Source organism: Schistocerca piceifrons, chromosome X, assembly GCF_021461385.2.
Source record: "Schistocerca piceifrons isolate TAMUIC-IGC-003096 chromosome X, iqSchPice1.1, whole genome shotgun sequence".
NCBI classification, from domain to species: domain Eukaryota; kingdom Metazoa; phylum Arthropoda; class Insecta; order Orthoptera; family Acrididae; genus Schistocerca; species Schistocerca piceifrons.
Genome location: NC_060149.1, coordinates 510,828,065 through 510,843,092, shown reverse-complemented (window position 1 = coordinate 510,843,092; position 15,028 = coordinate 510,828,065). Strand labels below are relative to the sequence as shown.

The 15,028-nt window shown below is 42.8% G+C and overlaps 1 protein-coding gene across 1 annotated transcript in view; it reads right to left on the bottom strand.

The window, feature by feature from the left end:
• Window positions 1–683: 683 nt before the first annotated feature.
• The window catches only part of LOC124722468 (feline leukemia virus subgroup C receptor-related protein 1-like), a 94,187-nt gene continuing 79,842 nt past the window's right edge, over window positions 684–15,028 (bottom strand). The window contains exon 7 of the mRNA XM_047247624.1: window positions 684–972. Coding sequence (XP_047103580.1) covers window positions 684–972 — 289 coding nt within the window. The remainder of the gene's footprint in view (window positions 973–15,028) is intronic.

The following is a 15,028-nucleotide window of genomic DNA, read 5'->3' as shown; positions in this document are numbered from 1 at the left end:
GACTGCTGACCTTCCAGCACATTCTCCAGATCTCCCACCAATTGAAAACGTCTGGTCAATGGTGTCTGAGTAACTGGCTCGTCATAATACGGCAGTCACTACTCTTGATGAACTGTGGTATCGTGTTGAAGCTGCATGGGCATCTGTACCTGTACACGCCATCCAAGCTCTGTTTGACTCAATGCCCAGGAGTATCAAGGCCGTTATTACGGCCAGAGGTGGTTGTTCTGGATACTGATTTCTCAGGATCTATGGACCAAAATTGCGTGAAAATGTAATCACATGTCAGTTCTAGTATAATATATTTTTCCAATGAATATCCGTTTATCATCTGCATTTCTTCTTGGTGTAGCAATTTTAATGGCCAGTAGTGTGCCATTCCGCGTCCAAAGTCTGTCAGTTACCGTCTTGCGGCCATAATCACGTCAGAAACCTTTTCACATGAATCACCTGAGAACAAAAGCCCCGCCCATGCACTGCCCTTTTGTACCTCGTGTACGTGATACTACATCAATCTATACATATGTGCTCATCACTGTCCCACGATTTTTGTCACCTCTGTGCACAGCAGATAGGATATTGTTGCCAATTACTGCTCTGCATTCAGATGCACCACTGCCACGAGGGTACGAGAGGTATTTATAGCGCGAAGGAGGAGACAGTACGCTGTAGGGTGGGAGCATTTATTGAACGAGCGCGGTCGTCGGCCGGCGCTGGTAGGCGCGCGTGCGGCGCAGGTCCGGGCGGACGCAGGCGGTGAGCAGCAGCCCGGCGGCGAGCTGCGCGCAGAGGGCCGCGTGCGCCCAGCCATGGCCAGCCGCCTCCAGCAGCCAGCCGTGCAGCAGCGTGACGGGCACGCCCGCGCTCTGACCCGCCGCCGTCAGGAACGCCGCCGACACGCTCTCCGGCTCGGGGTACGTCAGCTCCGCTGCGAACTCCATCGCCACCGGGATGAACCCTCCGGACGCCAACCTGCGCACACACTCGTCTTACATCAACGAGTTTCTATACGTACAGATTCTACACCTACATCTACACTGTTACTCTGCAATTCACACTTACTCATCGAAATAAGTGTCCAAGGAATAGAGAAGTAGCTGGAATCGCTCAACAGAGGAAAGTCCACTGCACCTGACGGGATACCAATTCGATGCTACACAGACCACGGGAAAGAACTTGCCCCCCTTCTAACAGCCTTGTACCGCAAGTCTCTAGAGGAACGGAAGGTTCCAAATGATTGGAAAAGAGCGCAGGCAGTTCCAGTCTTCAAGAAGGGTCGTCGAGCAGATGCGCAAAACTATAGACCTATATCTCTGACGTCGATCTGTTGTAGAACTTTAGAACGTGTTTTTTGCTCGCGTATCATGTCGTTTCTGGAAACCCAGAATCTACAATGTAGGAATGAACATGGATTCCGGAAACAGCGATCGTGTGAGACCCAACTCGCTTTATTTGTTCGTGAGACCCAGAAAATATTAGATACAGGCTCCCAGGTAGATGCTATTTTCCTTGACTTCCGGAAGGCGTTCGATACACTTCCGCACTGTCGCCTGATAAACAAAGGAAGAGCCTATGGAATATCAGACCAGCTGTGTGGCTGGATTGAAGAGTTTTTAGCAAACAGAACACAGCATGTTGTTCTCAATGGAGAGACGTCTACAGACGTTAAAGTAACCTCTGGCGTGCGACAGGGGAGTGTTATGGGACCATTGCTTTTCACAATATATATATAAATGACCTAGTAGATAGTGTTGAAGTTCCATGTGGCTTTTCGCGGATGATGCTGTAGTATACAGAGAAGTTGCAGCATTAGAAAATTGTAGCGAAATGCAGGAAGATCTGCAACGTATAGGCACTTGGTGCAGGGAGTGGCAACTGACCTTTAACATAGACAAATGTAATGTATTGCGAATACATAGAAAGAAGGATCCTTTATTGTATGATTATATGATAGTGGCACAAACACTGGTAGCAGTTATTTCTGTAAAATATCTGGGAGTATGCGTGCGGAACGATTTGAAGTGGAATGATCAAATAAAATTAATTGTTCGTAAGGCGGGTACCAGGTTGAGATTCATTGGGAGAGTCCTTAGAAAATGTAGTCCATCAACAGAGGAGGTGGCTTACAAAACACTCGTTCGACCTATACTTGAGTATTGCTCATCAGTGTGGGATCCGTACCGGGTTGACGGAGGAGATAGAGAAGATCCAAAGAAGAGCGGCGCGTTTCGTCACAGGGTTATTTGTTAAGGGTGATAGCGTTACGGAGACGTTTAGCAAACTCAAGTGGCAGACTCTGCAAGAGAGGCGCTCTGCATCGCGGTGTAGCTTGCTGTCCAGGTTTCGAGAGGGTGCGTTTCTGGATGAGGTATCGAATATATTGCTTCCCCCTACTTATACCTCCCGAGGAGATCACGAATGTAAAATCAGAGAGATTCGAGCGCACACGGAGGCTTTCCGGCAGTCGTTCTTCCCGCGAACCATACGTGACTGGAACAGAAAAGGGAGGTAATGACAGTGGCACGTAAAGTGCCCTCCGCCATACACAGTTGGGTGGCTTGCGGAGTATAAATGTAGATGTAGATGTAGACGTGCCTGGCAAAGGGTTCATCGAACCATTTTCATACTACTCCTCTACGATTCCACTCTCGAATGGCTCGTGGGAAAAAGGAACACCTAAATCTTTCCGTTCGAGATCTGATTTCTCTTATTTTATTATGATGAACATTTCTCCCTACGTAGGTGCGTATCAACAAAATATTTAAGCATTCGGAAGAGAAAGTTGGTGATGGAAATTTCCTAAATAGATCTCACCGCAAAGAAAACTGCCTTTGTTACAGTGACTGCCACCCCAACTCCCGTATCGTGTCAGTGACACACTCACCCCTATTGCGCCATAACACGAAACTATCTGCCCTTCTTTGCACTTTTTCGACGTCCTCCTTCAATCCTACCTGGTAAGGATCCTATACCGTGCAGCAATATTCCAGCGGAGGACGGACAAGTGTAATGTAGGCTGTCTCTTTAGTGGGTTTGTCGCATCTCATAAGCGTTCTACCAAGAAAGCGCAGTCTTTGTTTCGCCTTCCCCACAATATTATCTATGTGGTCTTTCCAATTTGAGTTGCTCGTAATTGTAGTTCCTAGGTATTTAGTCGAATTGACAGACCTTAGATTTGTGCGATTTATCGTATACCCAAAATTTATCGGATTTCTTTTAGTACTCATGTAGATGACCTCGCACTTTTCTTTGTTTAGTGCCAATTGCCACTTTTCGCACCACACAGAAATTCTCTCTAGATCATTTTGTAATTGGAATTGATCGTCTGATGATTTTACTAGACGGTAAATTACAGCGGCATCTGCAAACAATCTAAGGGGGCTGCTCAGATTATCACCTAGATCATTTATATAAATCAGGAACAGCAGAGGGCCTATGACACTACCTTGCAGAACGCCAGATATCACTTCTGTTCTACTCGACGATTTATCGTCTATCATTACCAACTGTGACCTCTGTGAGAGAAAATCACAAATCCAGTCACACAACTGAGACGATACTCCATATGCACGCAATTTGATTAGTAGTCGCTTGTGAGGAATGGTATCTTCTGGAAATCTAGGAATATGGAATCGATCTGAGATCCCTTGTCGACAGCACTCATTATTTCATGGGAATAAAGAGCTATCTGTGTTGCACAAGAACGATATTTTCTGAATTCGTGTTGGTTATGTATCAGTAAGTCATTTTCTTTAAGGCGATTCATAATGTTCGAATACCGTATATTCTCCAAAATCCTACTGCAAATTGAGGTCAGTGATATGGGTCTGTAATTCAATGGGTTACTCCTATTTCCTTTCTTGAATATTGGTGTAACCTGTGCTACTTTCCAGTCTTTAGGAACAGACCTTTCGTCAAGTGCTAAGAAAGGCGCTTTTGTGTCTGCATACTCTGAGAGGAACCTGATTGGTATACCATCTGGACCGGAAGACTTGCCTTTCTTATGTGATTTGAGTTGTTTTGCAACACCTAAGATATCTACTTTTATGTCACTCATGATAACAGCTGTTCTGGTTTCGAATTCTAGAATATTTACTTCGTCTTCTTTGGCAAAGGAATTACGGAGAACTGTATTTAGTAACTCCGCTTTAGTGGCACCATCATCGGTAACATTTCCATCGCTATCGCGCAGTGACGGTATTGACTGTTTTTTGCCACTGGTGTAGTCTACTTATGACCGGAATCTCTTTGGGTTTTCTACCATATTTGAGACAATATTTCATTGTGGAAACTATTAAAAACATCTCTCATTGACGTTCGCACTAAATTTCGAGCTTCCGTAAAACTTAGCCAGTCTCAGGGATTTTGCATTCTTCTGAATTTGGCATGCTTTATTCGTTTCTTCTGCAACAATGTTCTGACGTGTTTTGTGTACCATGGTGGATCAGTCCCGTCTCTTATTGTCTTATGCGGTATGAATCTATCTATTGCTGTCTACATCTACATGGATACTCTGCAAATCACATTCAAGTGCCTGGCAGAGGGTTCATCGAACCACCTTCACAATTCTCTATTATTCCAATCTCGTATAGCGCGCGGAATTGATTCAGAAAGAACATAAACAATAAGTTTACTATTATCAATCACAATTTATTTATAACGATAAACCGTTTCGAAGGTTTAAACCTCCATCATCAGGTGAACTTACATATGTTAGTATGACATATGTATGTGTTGTGTTACGATTTTGCAATAACTGTTTAGTATAGAAACAGGAACACTATTTCAGAACATGGTTTTGGGGAAATTTTTGACTAAAATGTAAGCTTATATCGAAAGTTGAAAATAAAACAAGCAAAATAGAGTACTTCCAGCGGTCACAGACTCTTTTCTCTGCCGTAACACATCACATGTAAACTGTCAAATTTTGTTTACAAATTATTTTGCTAACAAAATATGACACTTCACATGTGATGTGTTACGTCAGAGAAACGAGTCTGTGACCACTGGAGGTATTCTATTTTCGTCTTTAGATATAAGCTTAGAGTTTAGTCAAAAACCTCTCCAAAACCATGTTGTGAAATACTGATTCTGTTTCTTCACTAGACAGTGCCACAAGTTACCCCAAAATCGTAACAACACACTCAGATATCATATTAACACAGGAAAATCCACCTAATGATGGAGGTTTAAACCTTCGAAACGCGTTGCGGATATAAATAAACAGTGACTGGTAATGGTGAAATAGTTGTTTCATTCGATGTCAGTAACAGTCACGGTAAAGCCTAACCTAAAATGTTCCCATTTAAAGAAAGAACAGATTTCAATTGTTTATTGCAGACAAACTGTGAAAGATAGAAACACATTGCGCATGTCGCTGGATACTGGAAGGTTCAAAGTTTTATGTTCTTGCAGACACTATACCATACACTCAACGTGATCGCCGTGAGTTGCTCGAGAAACATCGAAACGGCAGTCCATTTCATTCCACACCCAAATCAACAGGTCCTGTTAATTGAATCGACAGCTTCAACAATTCGATTTCTCAGATCTTGAAGAGTAGCTGCCATAGAAGGGACAAAGACTCTGTCTTTTATGTAGCCCTGCAGAAAAAAATTGCAAGGTGTGAGGACTGGTGAAGCGGGAGGCCAAAAACATTGAACAAGATCTTGTTGTACACCTCTTCCAATACAACGTTGTGGGAAGGTGTTGTTAAGATAACACTGCACCTCAAGTTGAAAGTAAGGTGGGGCGCCCTCGTGCATAATAATGAAGTCACTGGAATATTCGTGAATTTGAGGAATCAATCAATTTTGTAGCATATGCAGTATGACATCCCTGTCATTGTTTCCTCCACAGAAAAGAAAGGCCCAAAAACTTTGTGAACAGAAACGACACAAGACACATTCAGTTTCGGTGGGTCATGTTTGACGACGATTTTGTGACCGTCAAATTCTTACGTTGTTACGCAGAAGTGTCAAGAGATAGATGGTGATCATTTTCAACATCTGCTGTTGTCAGGTTACTACCGTACTTCCTTTCCTCTGCCGTGTTTCTTTGTGCCCTGGAACTCTGTTCTCCGGGCCACTTCTATTGGCCCCACCTTCTGGTTTGTCTGTGGTAAACAACAGAAATCTGTGCTTTCTTTTTGAATTACTCTGTAATAACTATAACCGAACAGTGGCCATGTAGGAACATCATAAATGAAGTGAGGCAGCTAAAGCCACCCCAAATAAGCACACTAGACAAAAAACCATTCCTCTCCTTCCTCCCCCCCCCCCCGCCCCTCAACCGCACGCACCCCCAGGAGACATCATGCCAATACTGTGTTACTGTATAATACCTAAAGTCTAGACACTGACCTCAATTTGAGGAGGAAAACAGTCCACAAGGTTCTTACAGTATGCCATAACTAGTTGAAGCTACTCACTGATGACTAGATCCCGTGTAGCTACCGTATTTCTGGATTGTTGATTGCAACGTTTCACCCACTGTTTCTAATAATCCGAGGCATTTTCTATGAGATTCAGATCGAGTTATTTAGAGGGCCCATGGTGGTGTGATAAGGTGCCTGAATGTTCATCAAACAACGAAAGTATGCATGCAGTAGTGTGAACATTGCTGTTGTCATCATGGAAGATGGGAGTGTCCTCAACATACTCTTCATGAAGCTGTAGAACAATACTTAGTAATCAAAAATGTTGAAATAAATACCCAGGTTAATCTTTACGGTGATCTGAATGAGAACTCATGATATGATGAACACACAAAACCATCACAGAACCGTCTCCTGCCTAAACTACACCCTCTGCATCACGTTCTTTCAAATCTGTCCCGTTAGACGGGACCCTGTGTGTGCTAGCCTGAGAGCTTCGCGGGCATGCACAGGTTGTATAGGCTGCCCACTAGAGGAAAAAATTCGTGTAGTTGCGAATTGTTGTACAGTAGTAGGGGAAGTGCACTGAACAACACACTAAAAATCCTCACCGGTGAGGTGAGAGTGGGGGGGGGGGGGGAGGGGCTCTTGTAAAGATCACTTCTTTATGTTTTTCCTGAATATCTCTAAAGCGGCGGTTTCTACCGAAAATGTTTCCCATTACTGCTCTGTAACAGGAGCAGGTTGCCGTGGTGTTATGGAACTTCAGATATTTCAACATGAGTCCATCATTAGTGCAACTGCCATTCTAGATTTTAACATGATCAGTCCTATTCCATCAAACATACTAATACCCATCTTGCAAGATATTCTGTGGAAATGTGGCAAGTGACTCCACTCAGAGTAAGTGCCATCAATTCGTGAACTGATGAGATTGTTATAGTCTACTAGTAACACAGTTAATGGTGAGAGAAGTGTAGTAACTTTGTGGTCATCCATTAATTCACCAGCAAGTGACTACAACACAAGTACATGGCTTTGCAATATGCTGTCAACAACAGACAGCAGAAAGATGCCAAATTTACCAGTCCAATCGCTTTCCCACCAATACTACACAAGTCACTCACAAAATTACAGTTAAAATTAAACATTTCTCAGACAATGTTCATAGGAACGTATTTTATATAAATGTTCATTTAACAACTAAAATAATTACTTATTTAATAAACTGAAAACATCTTACTGTATAAAGATAAGCTCAGTGACGTTTTTTTGTCTATTCACATAAGAGAACTGGACAGTCTGTCTGTAAACTGAAAAGTGAACGGCACTTGTTGAAGGGGAAGTTGCCTTTCCTGAAAGGACACTATAGTTGCCGTACAGGATGACTAAGAATCAATTCTCCCTCAAGCAGTCTAGAACAGTGTGCATAGATTTACGTAGAAACTGTCCATTAGCTTCTCTTTTGTTAGTAATCTAATTCCACTTCGCAATTCATATCTGTATTCAATATAGTGTTAACACATTCGTGCAAATACACCCCACCAACCCTCCCCCCCCTCCCCCCCCCCCCTCGCCATCCGACACCGGAAGTGTCTGCACACTGCATCTCCAGTCTCCAGTGATTCATAATGCGAACTGCGGAAGGGTTGATATAACTTTGTGAAATACCCTATAGTTGTTTTTTGTGATTTAGTAACTAGAGAGAGTGGGGACTCACATGCTCGCTCTGCGGTTCACAGACCTATAAAGGAACTGCATGGCCGCAAAATCACGACCTGCCTTCCCTCGCATATCGACTCTCCACAGTCTCCGTCACCCTCTCCACCCAGTAACTACCCAATAACACAACTTTTCTCTTAATATGCTCTTGCACTTATATGTCCTAAACACGCTTAATATTTGTTCTTCACTCACTTCATTTAACAATAAACGTTAATGTTATACCATTAAAACACTATTTTTAATAAATTGAGATTTATCCAGCCCCTGCAAAGCGGGAACTGTCAGTCCTACAGGAAAAACGAAGAGGTCCTTTTTTGTAGGATATTTAAGGCAGTTTAATTTAGTTGTGGGAAATATTTTCACTAAAAGCCAAAGGTTTCGAGATATTCTAGAAAAACATAAAAAACTAAACTTGTAGCGCCATCTCCCCCTCAGCATCATGCTCACACCCCACTGTTCAGGATTTTTGGTATACTGTTCATGACACAAATGTTTTATTGAAGATGATTCTTGTAGTAGTAAGATAGATGATAGTGGAAACTAGCCGCATGGGAAGTTGCTCCCCAAACCGACATTCCGTTCTGTGGATTGTACAGGAGCATGTCTATGAAGGCATTACCCTCTGTCAGGGGTACAATATTGTTCTACGTCTAGAGCTTATGTTCGCTCGAATTGCACTGCGCTTGCTGTTTCGAAGCACTTATACAGCGGTTGCAAAGAAGTATGGAAACACCAAAAGCGCAAAACGTTTCCATGACTGTTAAGGTCTAGGAAACCTGTTGGCATTGAAAACAACTTCTAGTTGTCTCGGAATGAATGTATACAGATTCTGTATGGTTTTCAAATGTATCATATACTATTCCTCCTGCAAAATAGTGGCAAGATCAGGTAATAATGATGGAAGTGGATACCTGTCACGTCGCCTTTTCTCCAAAGTAAACTAAGAAGGTTCAAGATATTGGGATCTGTGACTGTCATGGTCGGAGGAGATGCGACAGTTCATCCTCACGCTCACAAAACCAGTCCTTGACTATGCCAGCTGTGTGACCAGGAGCCCCGTCGTCTTGGAAAATAGCATCATCAATAGTGAACAAACATTTTACCTTGGAATGGACATGATCAGTCAAAATGGTCACGTGATGCTTGGTTGCAAAGCGACTGCGAAGAGTGCCGTTGGAAAACCACTGTATAGCTACTCAAATCATCACCGAATCCCCTTCACGTTTCACTTTTGGGATGTAAACTCGGCCAGAAGTTGGAAACAGTGTGAAGTAAGAGTCATTCGACCAAACTGCTTTCTTCCATTGCTCCACAGACCACGTGTTATGTCTTTATCATCATATTTTCCTGTTGCGGACATTTTCATCACTACTGAGTGCTTTTGGAATTCGGTTCTCCCTTTAAATACCGTGGTTATGGAGCTCCCTTCGTATTGTTTTGGTAATCACAAGGTTCGCGAGTGCGACATTCGTCCTACAGTGACTTTTGAAATTGTCGTCCTCTTATTTTTGGTCACAATCCTCTTGAATAACCGGTCGTCACGATCATACACTTTCATCCGCGATGTGACTTACGGTGCCTCTTGAAACCCCAAACACTTCTGCTCTCTTGTTTACGGAAGGACCCATCATGCGAACATCAAGACGTAGCCCATTTTCTAATTCACGTAGCTCCGACATAATGCACTCACAACTACGGAGAAAATTATGCTGACCACGACTGCCACTTGGAAGGTTCTGAGACACGGCACAGGTGCTGCATTTATGTTCAAGCATGGACGTCTCGCGGTTTTCCCATATTTTTGTCTAACCGTGTAGTTCCACAGAAATACAGCAGATACCCTCGTTGTGGTAAAGGAACGTAAGTCACCTAATATAAGCAAGTCTCCATGCTAAGACTGTATACCAATTATGTATCTTTCACAGTATGGTGATGAAATCGATCGCTCTTTACCAGTCATGAACAACTGTTTGTTCGACAAAAGATCTGTACCTAAAGACTGGAACGTTGCGTCGGCCACACCGCGTTAGCACATTGTTCAAATGGCTCCAAGCACTATGGGACTTATCATCTGAGGTCATCAGACCCCTACACTTAAAACTACTTAAACCTAACTAACCTAAGGACATCTCACACATCCATTCCCCAGACAGGATTCGAACTTGCGACCGTAGCAGCAGCGCGGTTCCGGACTCAAGCGCCTAGAACCGCTCAGCCACAGTGGCCGGCTAGAACACTGTGAAATGCCTCGAAGAAAATTACCTAGTGATACATAACCAGCATGGATTCAGAAATTATCGTTCTTTTGAAATACAAATGGCTGTGTTTTCACACTATGTAATGGAAATGAGCGTTTGGCGTCATTGGCCTGGAGGCCCCTTGCGGGGCAGGTCCGACCGCCTTAGTGCAGGTCTTATTACATTCGACACCACATTGTGCGACCTGTGAGCCGGATGGGGATGAAATGATGATGAAGACAACACAACACCCAGTCCCTGAGCGGAGAAAATCTCTTACCCAGCCGGGAATCGAACCCGGGCCCGTAGGACGGCAATCCATCGTGCTGACCACTCAGCTATCGGGGCGGACATGCTAGGTAATAAGTGCTATCGGCAAAGGATTTCAACTTGATTCCGCATTGTGAGGGTATATACCTATAAGAATGACTGAAAACTTAAAAAGACAGACACGGCATCTTTTTGCGATGTGAGGAACAGGCGTCTGGGCTATAGTATGTTTTGACAATCACGGAGGCGTGCAGACCTTCTTGGGCTGAGATCTTAGAGGCCGCGCAAGAATCGCGTAGGAATGGGAAAAACGACCGGTTAAAACCGATACCGGTATTTTAGTTCTGAATAATCGGTATTTTTCGATATTTGTTTCGTCTCTGTTATAACAGGACTTCACATTTTTTACTAAAATCCGAGTAAAAAAACCAGCATATCAATTTATCATACCAGCAGTGTGAAAATTTTTGGTTTTAAAATAAAACCCTTATAAAAGCCACTAACACTTATTTGTAAAACTTCAATTTCTTTAAAATATTGGGTCATTCCAGAAATTGGAAAAGCCATGAACTCTATTTTAATAACAATGCCTGCAGTTAAAAACGAGCAACAGACACATAGCTTAAGAAGCGGTACAGCATTACAGAGACAATAACGTACCTGTTGCCGTGTGGCGTGATCTGTTTAGCTTGTACGCACGTACGTGCAATGTGGAAGACTTGCCTCCCACTTGGTCTATGCGGTAGTTTCTCGCTATCGTCGTCGGCTCAGACATTAGTTGTATTGTAGAACGATACCATTTTACGAAGTGCGGTAGCAATAGAAAAATCCACAGTCTTCCTAAGAAGTGAAGGTAAATTTGATCGATATATCTATAACTTCGTTGAAGTGCTTTAAACTTGGAGTAATAATTGATCCCTTAATTTTTTGGTTATTTCAGGGTGAAAAACTGATACCATACAAAAGTGACGCTGTAGGGAGGCAGTCATCTAGCGAGTTTTCGCTGTCGGTGTCACTAGGCTCGTCTCCTTCAGCTTCGCAATCTTTGCTGCAGATCATGAAATCTATTTCTGCTGCCCCTCAAGCTCATATCGATCGTGAGCTCCTACACCTTCACCTTCATTATAATTTTTCAATGTTTGTTTGAAAGTTATGTTTATTACTGCAAGTGACAATAAGACCGAAGATCTATTATTTCGGAAACCAGTAATTTTTAGTGGTTTTAAGGGTCATGTTAAACTTCTACATCTACATCCACATCTACATGGATACTCTGCAAATCACATTTAAGTGCCTGGCAGAGGTTTCATCAATCCACCTTCACAATTCTCTATTATTACAATCTCATACTGCATGCGGAAAGAACGAACACCTATATCTTTCTGTACGAGCTCTGATTTCCCTTATTTTGTCATGGTGATCGTTTCTTTCTATGTAGGTCGGTGTCAACAAAATATTTTCGCATTCGGAGGAGAAAGTTAGTTGGAATTTTGTGAGATGATTCCGCTGCCACGAAAAAAGCCTTTAATGATGTCAGTAGCAGGGCAAGGATGGGGTCACACTACTCTGCATTGTTGTCAAATTCATTAAAGATGGTGGACCCAATATGGCAGCGATAGATGTGGCAATGTCGCAGTGACGTAATGGCAGGAAGTACAAATTTTGGTGGGGAAATAGGTCAATTAGGCTACCTCCACTAACCTAACCCCTCTCCTGGCCTTCCCCCTCCCCTCTCTTCCACCTCCGCAAAAAATGGCGGGAAGTTCAATTTTGGTAGGAAACAAATGTCAGTTGGGCCACATCCACTAAACTAAGAAAATTGTGGAAAAAATGTCACTTGGGCTACCTCCAATAACCTAAGTCATCCGACCACCATCTCTTCCTTGGAACTGGAGGAAAAACGACACAGCCTGTGCTGGATAGGATGGACATAATTCTTTATTTTGCATGCACTGTTTATTTAAACAATTTTAGTTGTCACAGGCAGTAGCTCCATCCAGTATGTTTACCATGAGGCCCAGAGACTAACTGAGCTAGTACCCAGTACTGCCACAAGAGGACACTGTCCTCCCATGGCGGTCTGGGGAAAAATGGCAGGAAAAGGAATGAGTCGGTGACCAGATGATGGAGACAGGAAGAAATATACCTTATTTATTTTGGAACAATTTATTTATGGATTGACTTCACTTAGTTCATTTATTACATATATACTAAATACTCGCTCTGACATGCTTGAGGTCATACTGCATAGCATACAGACCTACAAACTACTCATGTATCAGCGAAATAATGCAGTACACTGATGAACAGGCACGAAAACAACTCGTAAATTGTCAAAATAATGCTTGTAAACCACTATACAAAAACGCTTACTACTTGAAAATTGTCGAAATAATGCAGTGCACAAACACTCATTGCATGTAAAAACGCTTTTAGTGTTCTGCACTTAACCTGTTGTTCTGCTCCATGTCACCAACCCACCCACCCCATCCCCTTAACTATTGCACCAATAACACCACGTTGATACAACAAATGTATGCAAATTAATTATGCATATTAATAAAAAAGCTATCCTTCACAAGTGGGGAAGCTTCTTTATTTCCCAGCACCCTATTGGTAGGGGAAATCTATCGAATATATTTTACACGAAAGATAACTAATAAAACACATCCCGCCACCCAACACCCGACGCAGATGCTGCCAACTCCGCACACGTGCTTTGCAGGGCCAGTCAGATCCGAGTCACTGCCGTAGAGATGAACGACGAGGCATGAGCCACTGCTCTCAATCTGCTACCTCCTGCAGCCATGTCTGTTTACAGGTCTACCGTTAGAGTTCTTCGAGTTTTACATTGATGTCTCATGTCTATGTAAATAACAGTCAAGTTCCCCTCTGGACACACTATATAAATATTTTGCAATGCTTCCCACAGTAATACTCGGTGGATTATCCATGGTGAACCGGATGGGACTCACAGTCCCACGTGAAGAATATGTTGGACTGTGCGTTCATATTTAACGTTGCTCCAGCGATGATGCATAGCCTTTGTACCTGCAGTCCAGCGAAGACCTAATTGCCGAGCGACTCACCATCTCAAGCACAGCTAAAAGGTTGTCAGTGTTATACTGACGTCACAGGCCTATGTAAATAAGAGCCAAGTCTCCCTCTGGATGCGCTATAGAAATCTTTTGCAGTGCTTTCAGGAACTGTTAACGAAAATAGTCCAGAATAACACCGAATGCATTCTTTCTGATGCTGCTAACGGCAGAGCCCGTTGATCACATATCGGCCTTCCATGAAAATCGTAAAGTGTCGCAGAAATAGTTATTGGTCGCTTTTGTTGCTGTTGTTGTTGTTGTTGTTGTTGTTGTAAGAGCTTTAGTGATGTCTCAGCTTGTCTGCATGGAAATTTTTGCCCTAATAGGAGCTGTTTACAAAGTAGCTCAGAATAACACCGAATGCATTCTTTCTGATGGTGCTAACGAGACATCCCGTGCTAACCTTCCTGGAAATCGTGATGTCCTGCTTTCAACAAACGCATCTGAAATGGTAAACGTTCTCACCGCTATGTAGAGGCTCCTATGTGCCAGCACAAAGAATGTCTTGTGAATGAATCGAGCATTCTGATTGGCTCTTGCTGAATTTACCACGCCAAATTACTGCTACTGCCAGTATGGGAGCACTGTCTCCCATTTTTTTCTGCAGACGAGACTTTTAGCAGCAAAAATATTTTTTACATATCGCCATATTGAACTGACAGTTAAATCTTGCAAAAGTGGTCTACACATCGTCAAATACGGGAAAACACTTCGACAATTACACTGATTTGCCACTGAGGACAGAAGCTTGAATATTTCAGAGTGAAACCGATATCCATGTACCATACCGATGTAATTAACACACAATTCGTATCCTGCGCCATACAAAATCACCACACCCGCATCCTGCATATAGCTATCTCCCACCAGACCACTAGTACATATACCACAAAGACTGTTGTACAAAGGCTGAGTCAGTAACCCTCGGCACAAAGACGTCACTGTTTCTGGACCCGACTTGCTTGGTTTCTACACAAATCCCCAGACTCTGGGATTACAAGAACAAATTTATTTTCACATGGATTACCACAATATCATACCATTTTCGCGATACTTCCCGATATCAAGCTCATAGTAATATCGCTTGCATATCAGTATCGCTTACACAACATAATTCCGAAGATATAGACTGGAAATTACTTCTCTAGAAACCCAAACCTTTAGCGATGTGCGGCGTACTGTAAACTGCTAACTAACTAGAAACGTATGCCGTCTGCAAAGATCTTTACGTGAAAACTCGAAAAACTAGAGGAATCAGGTATTTCCACTTGTGGATACTGATGTCGGTGATATAACAGATTCCAAATCATCCTTATAATTTG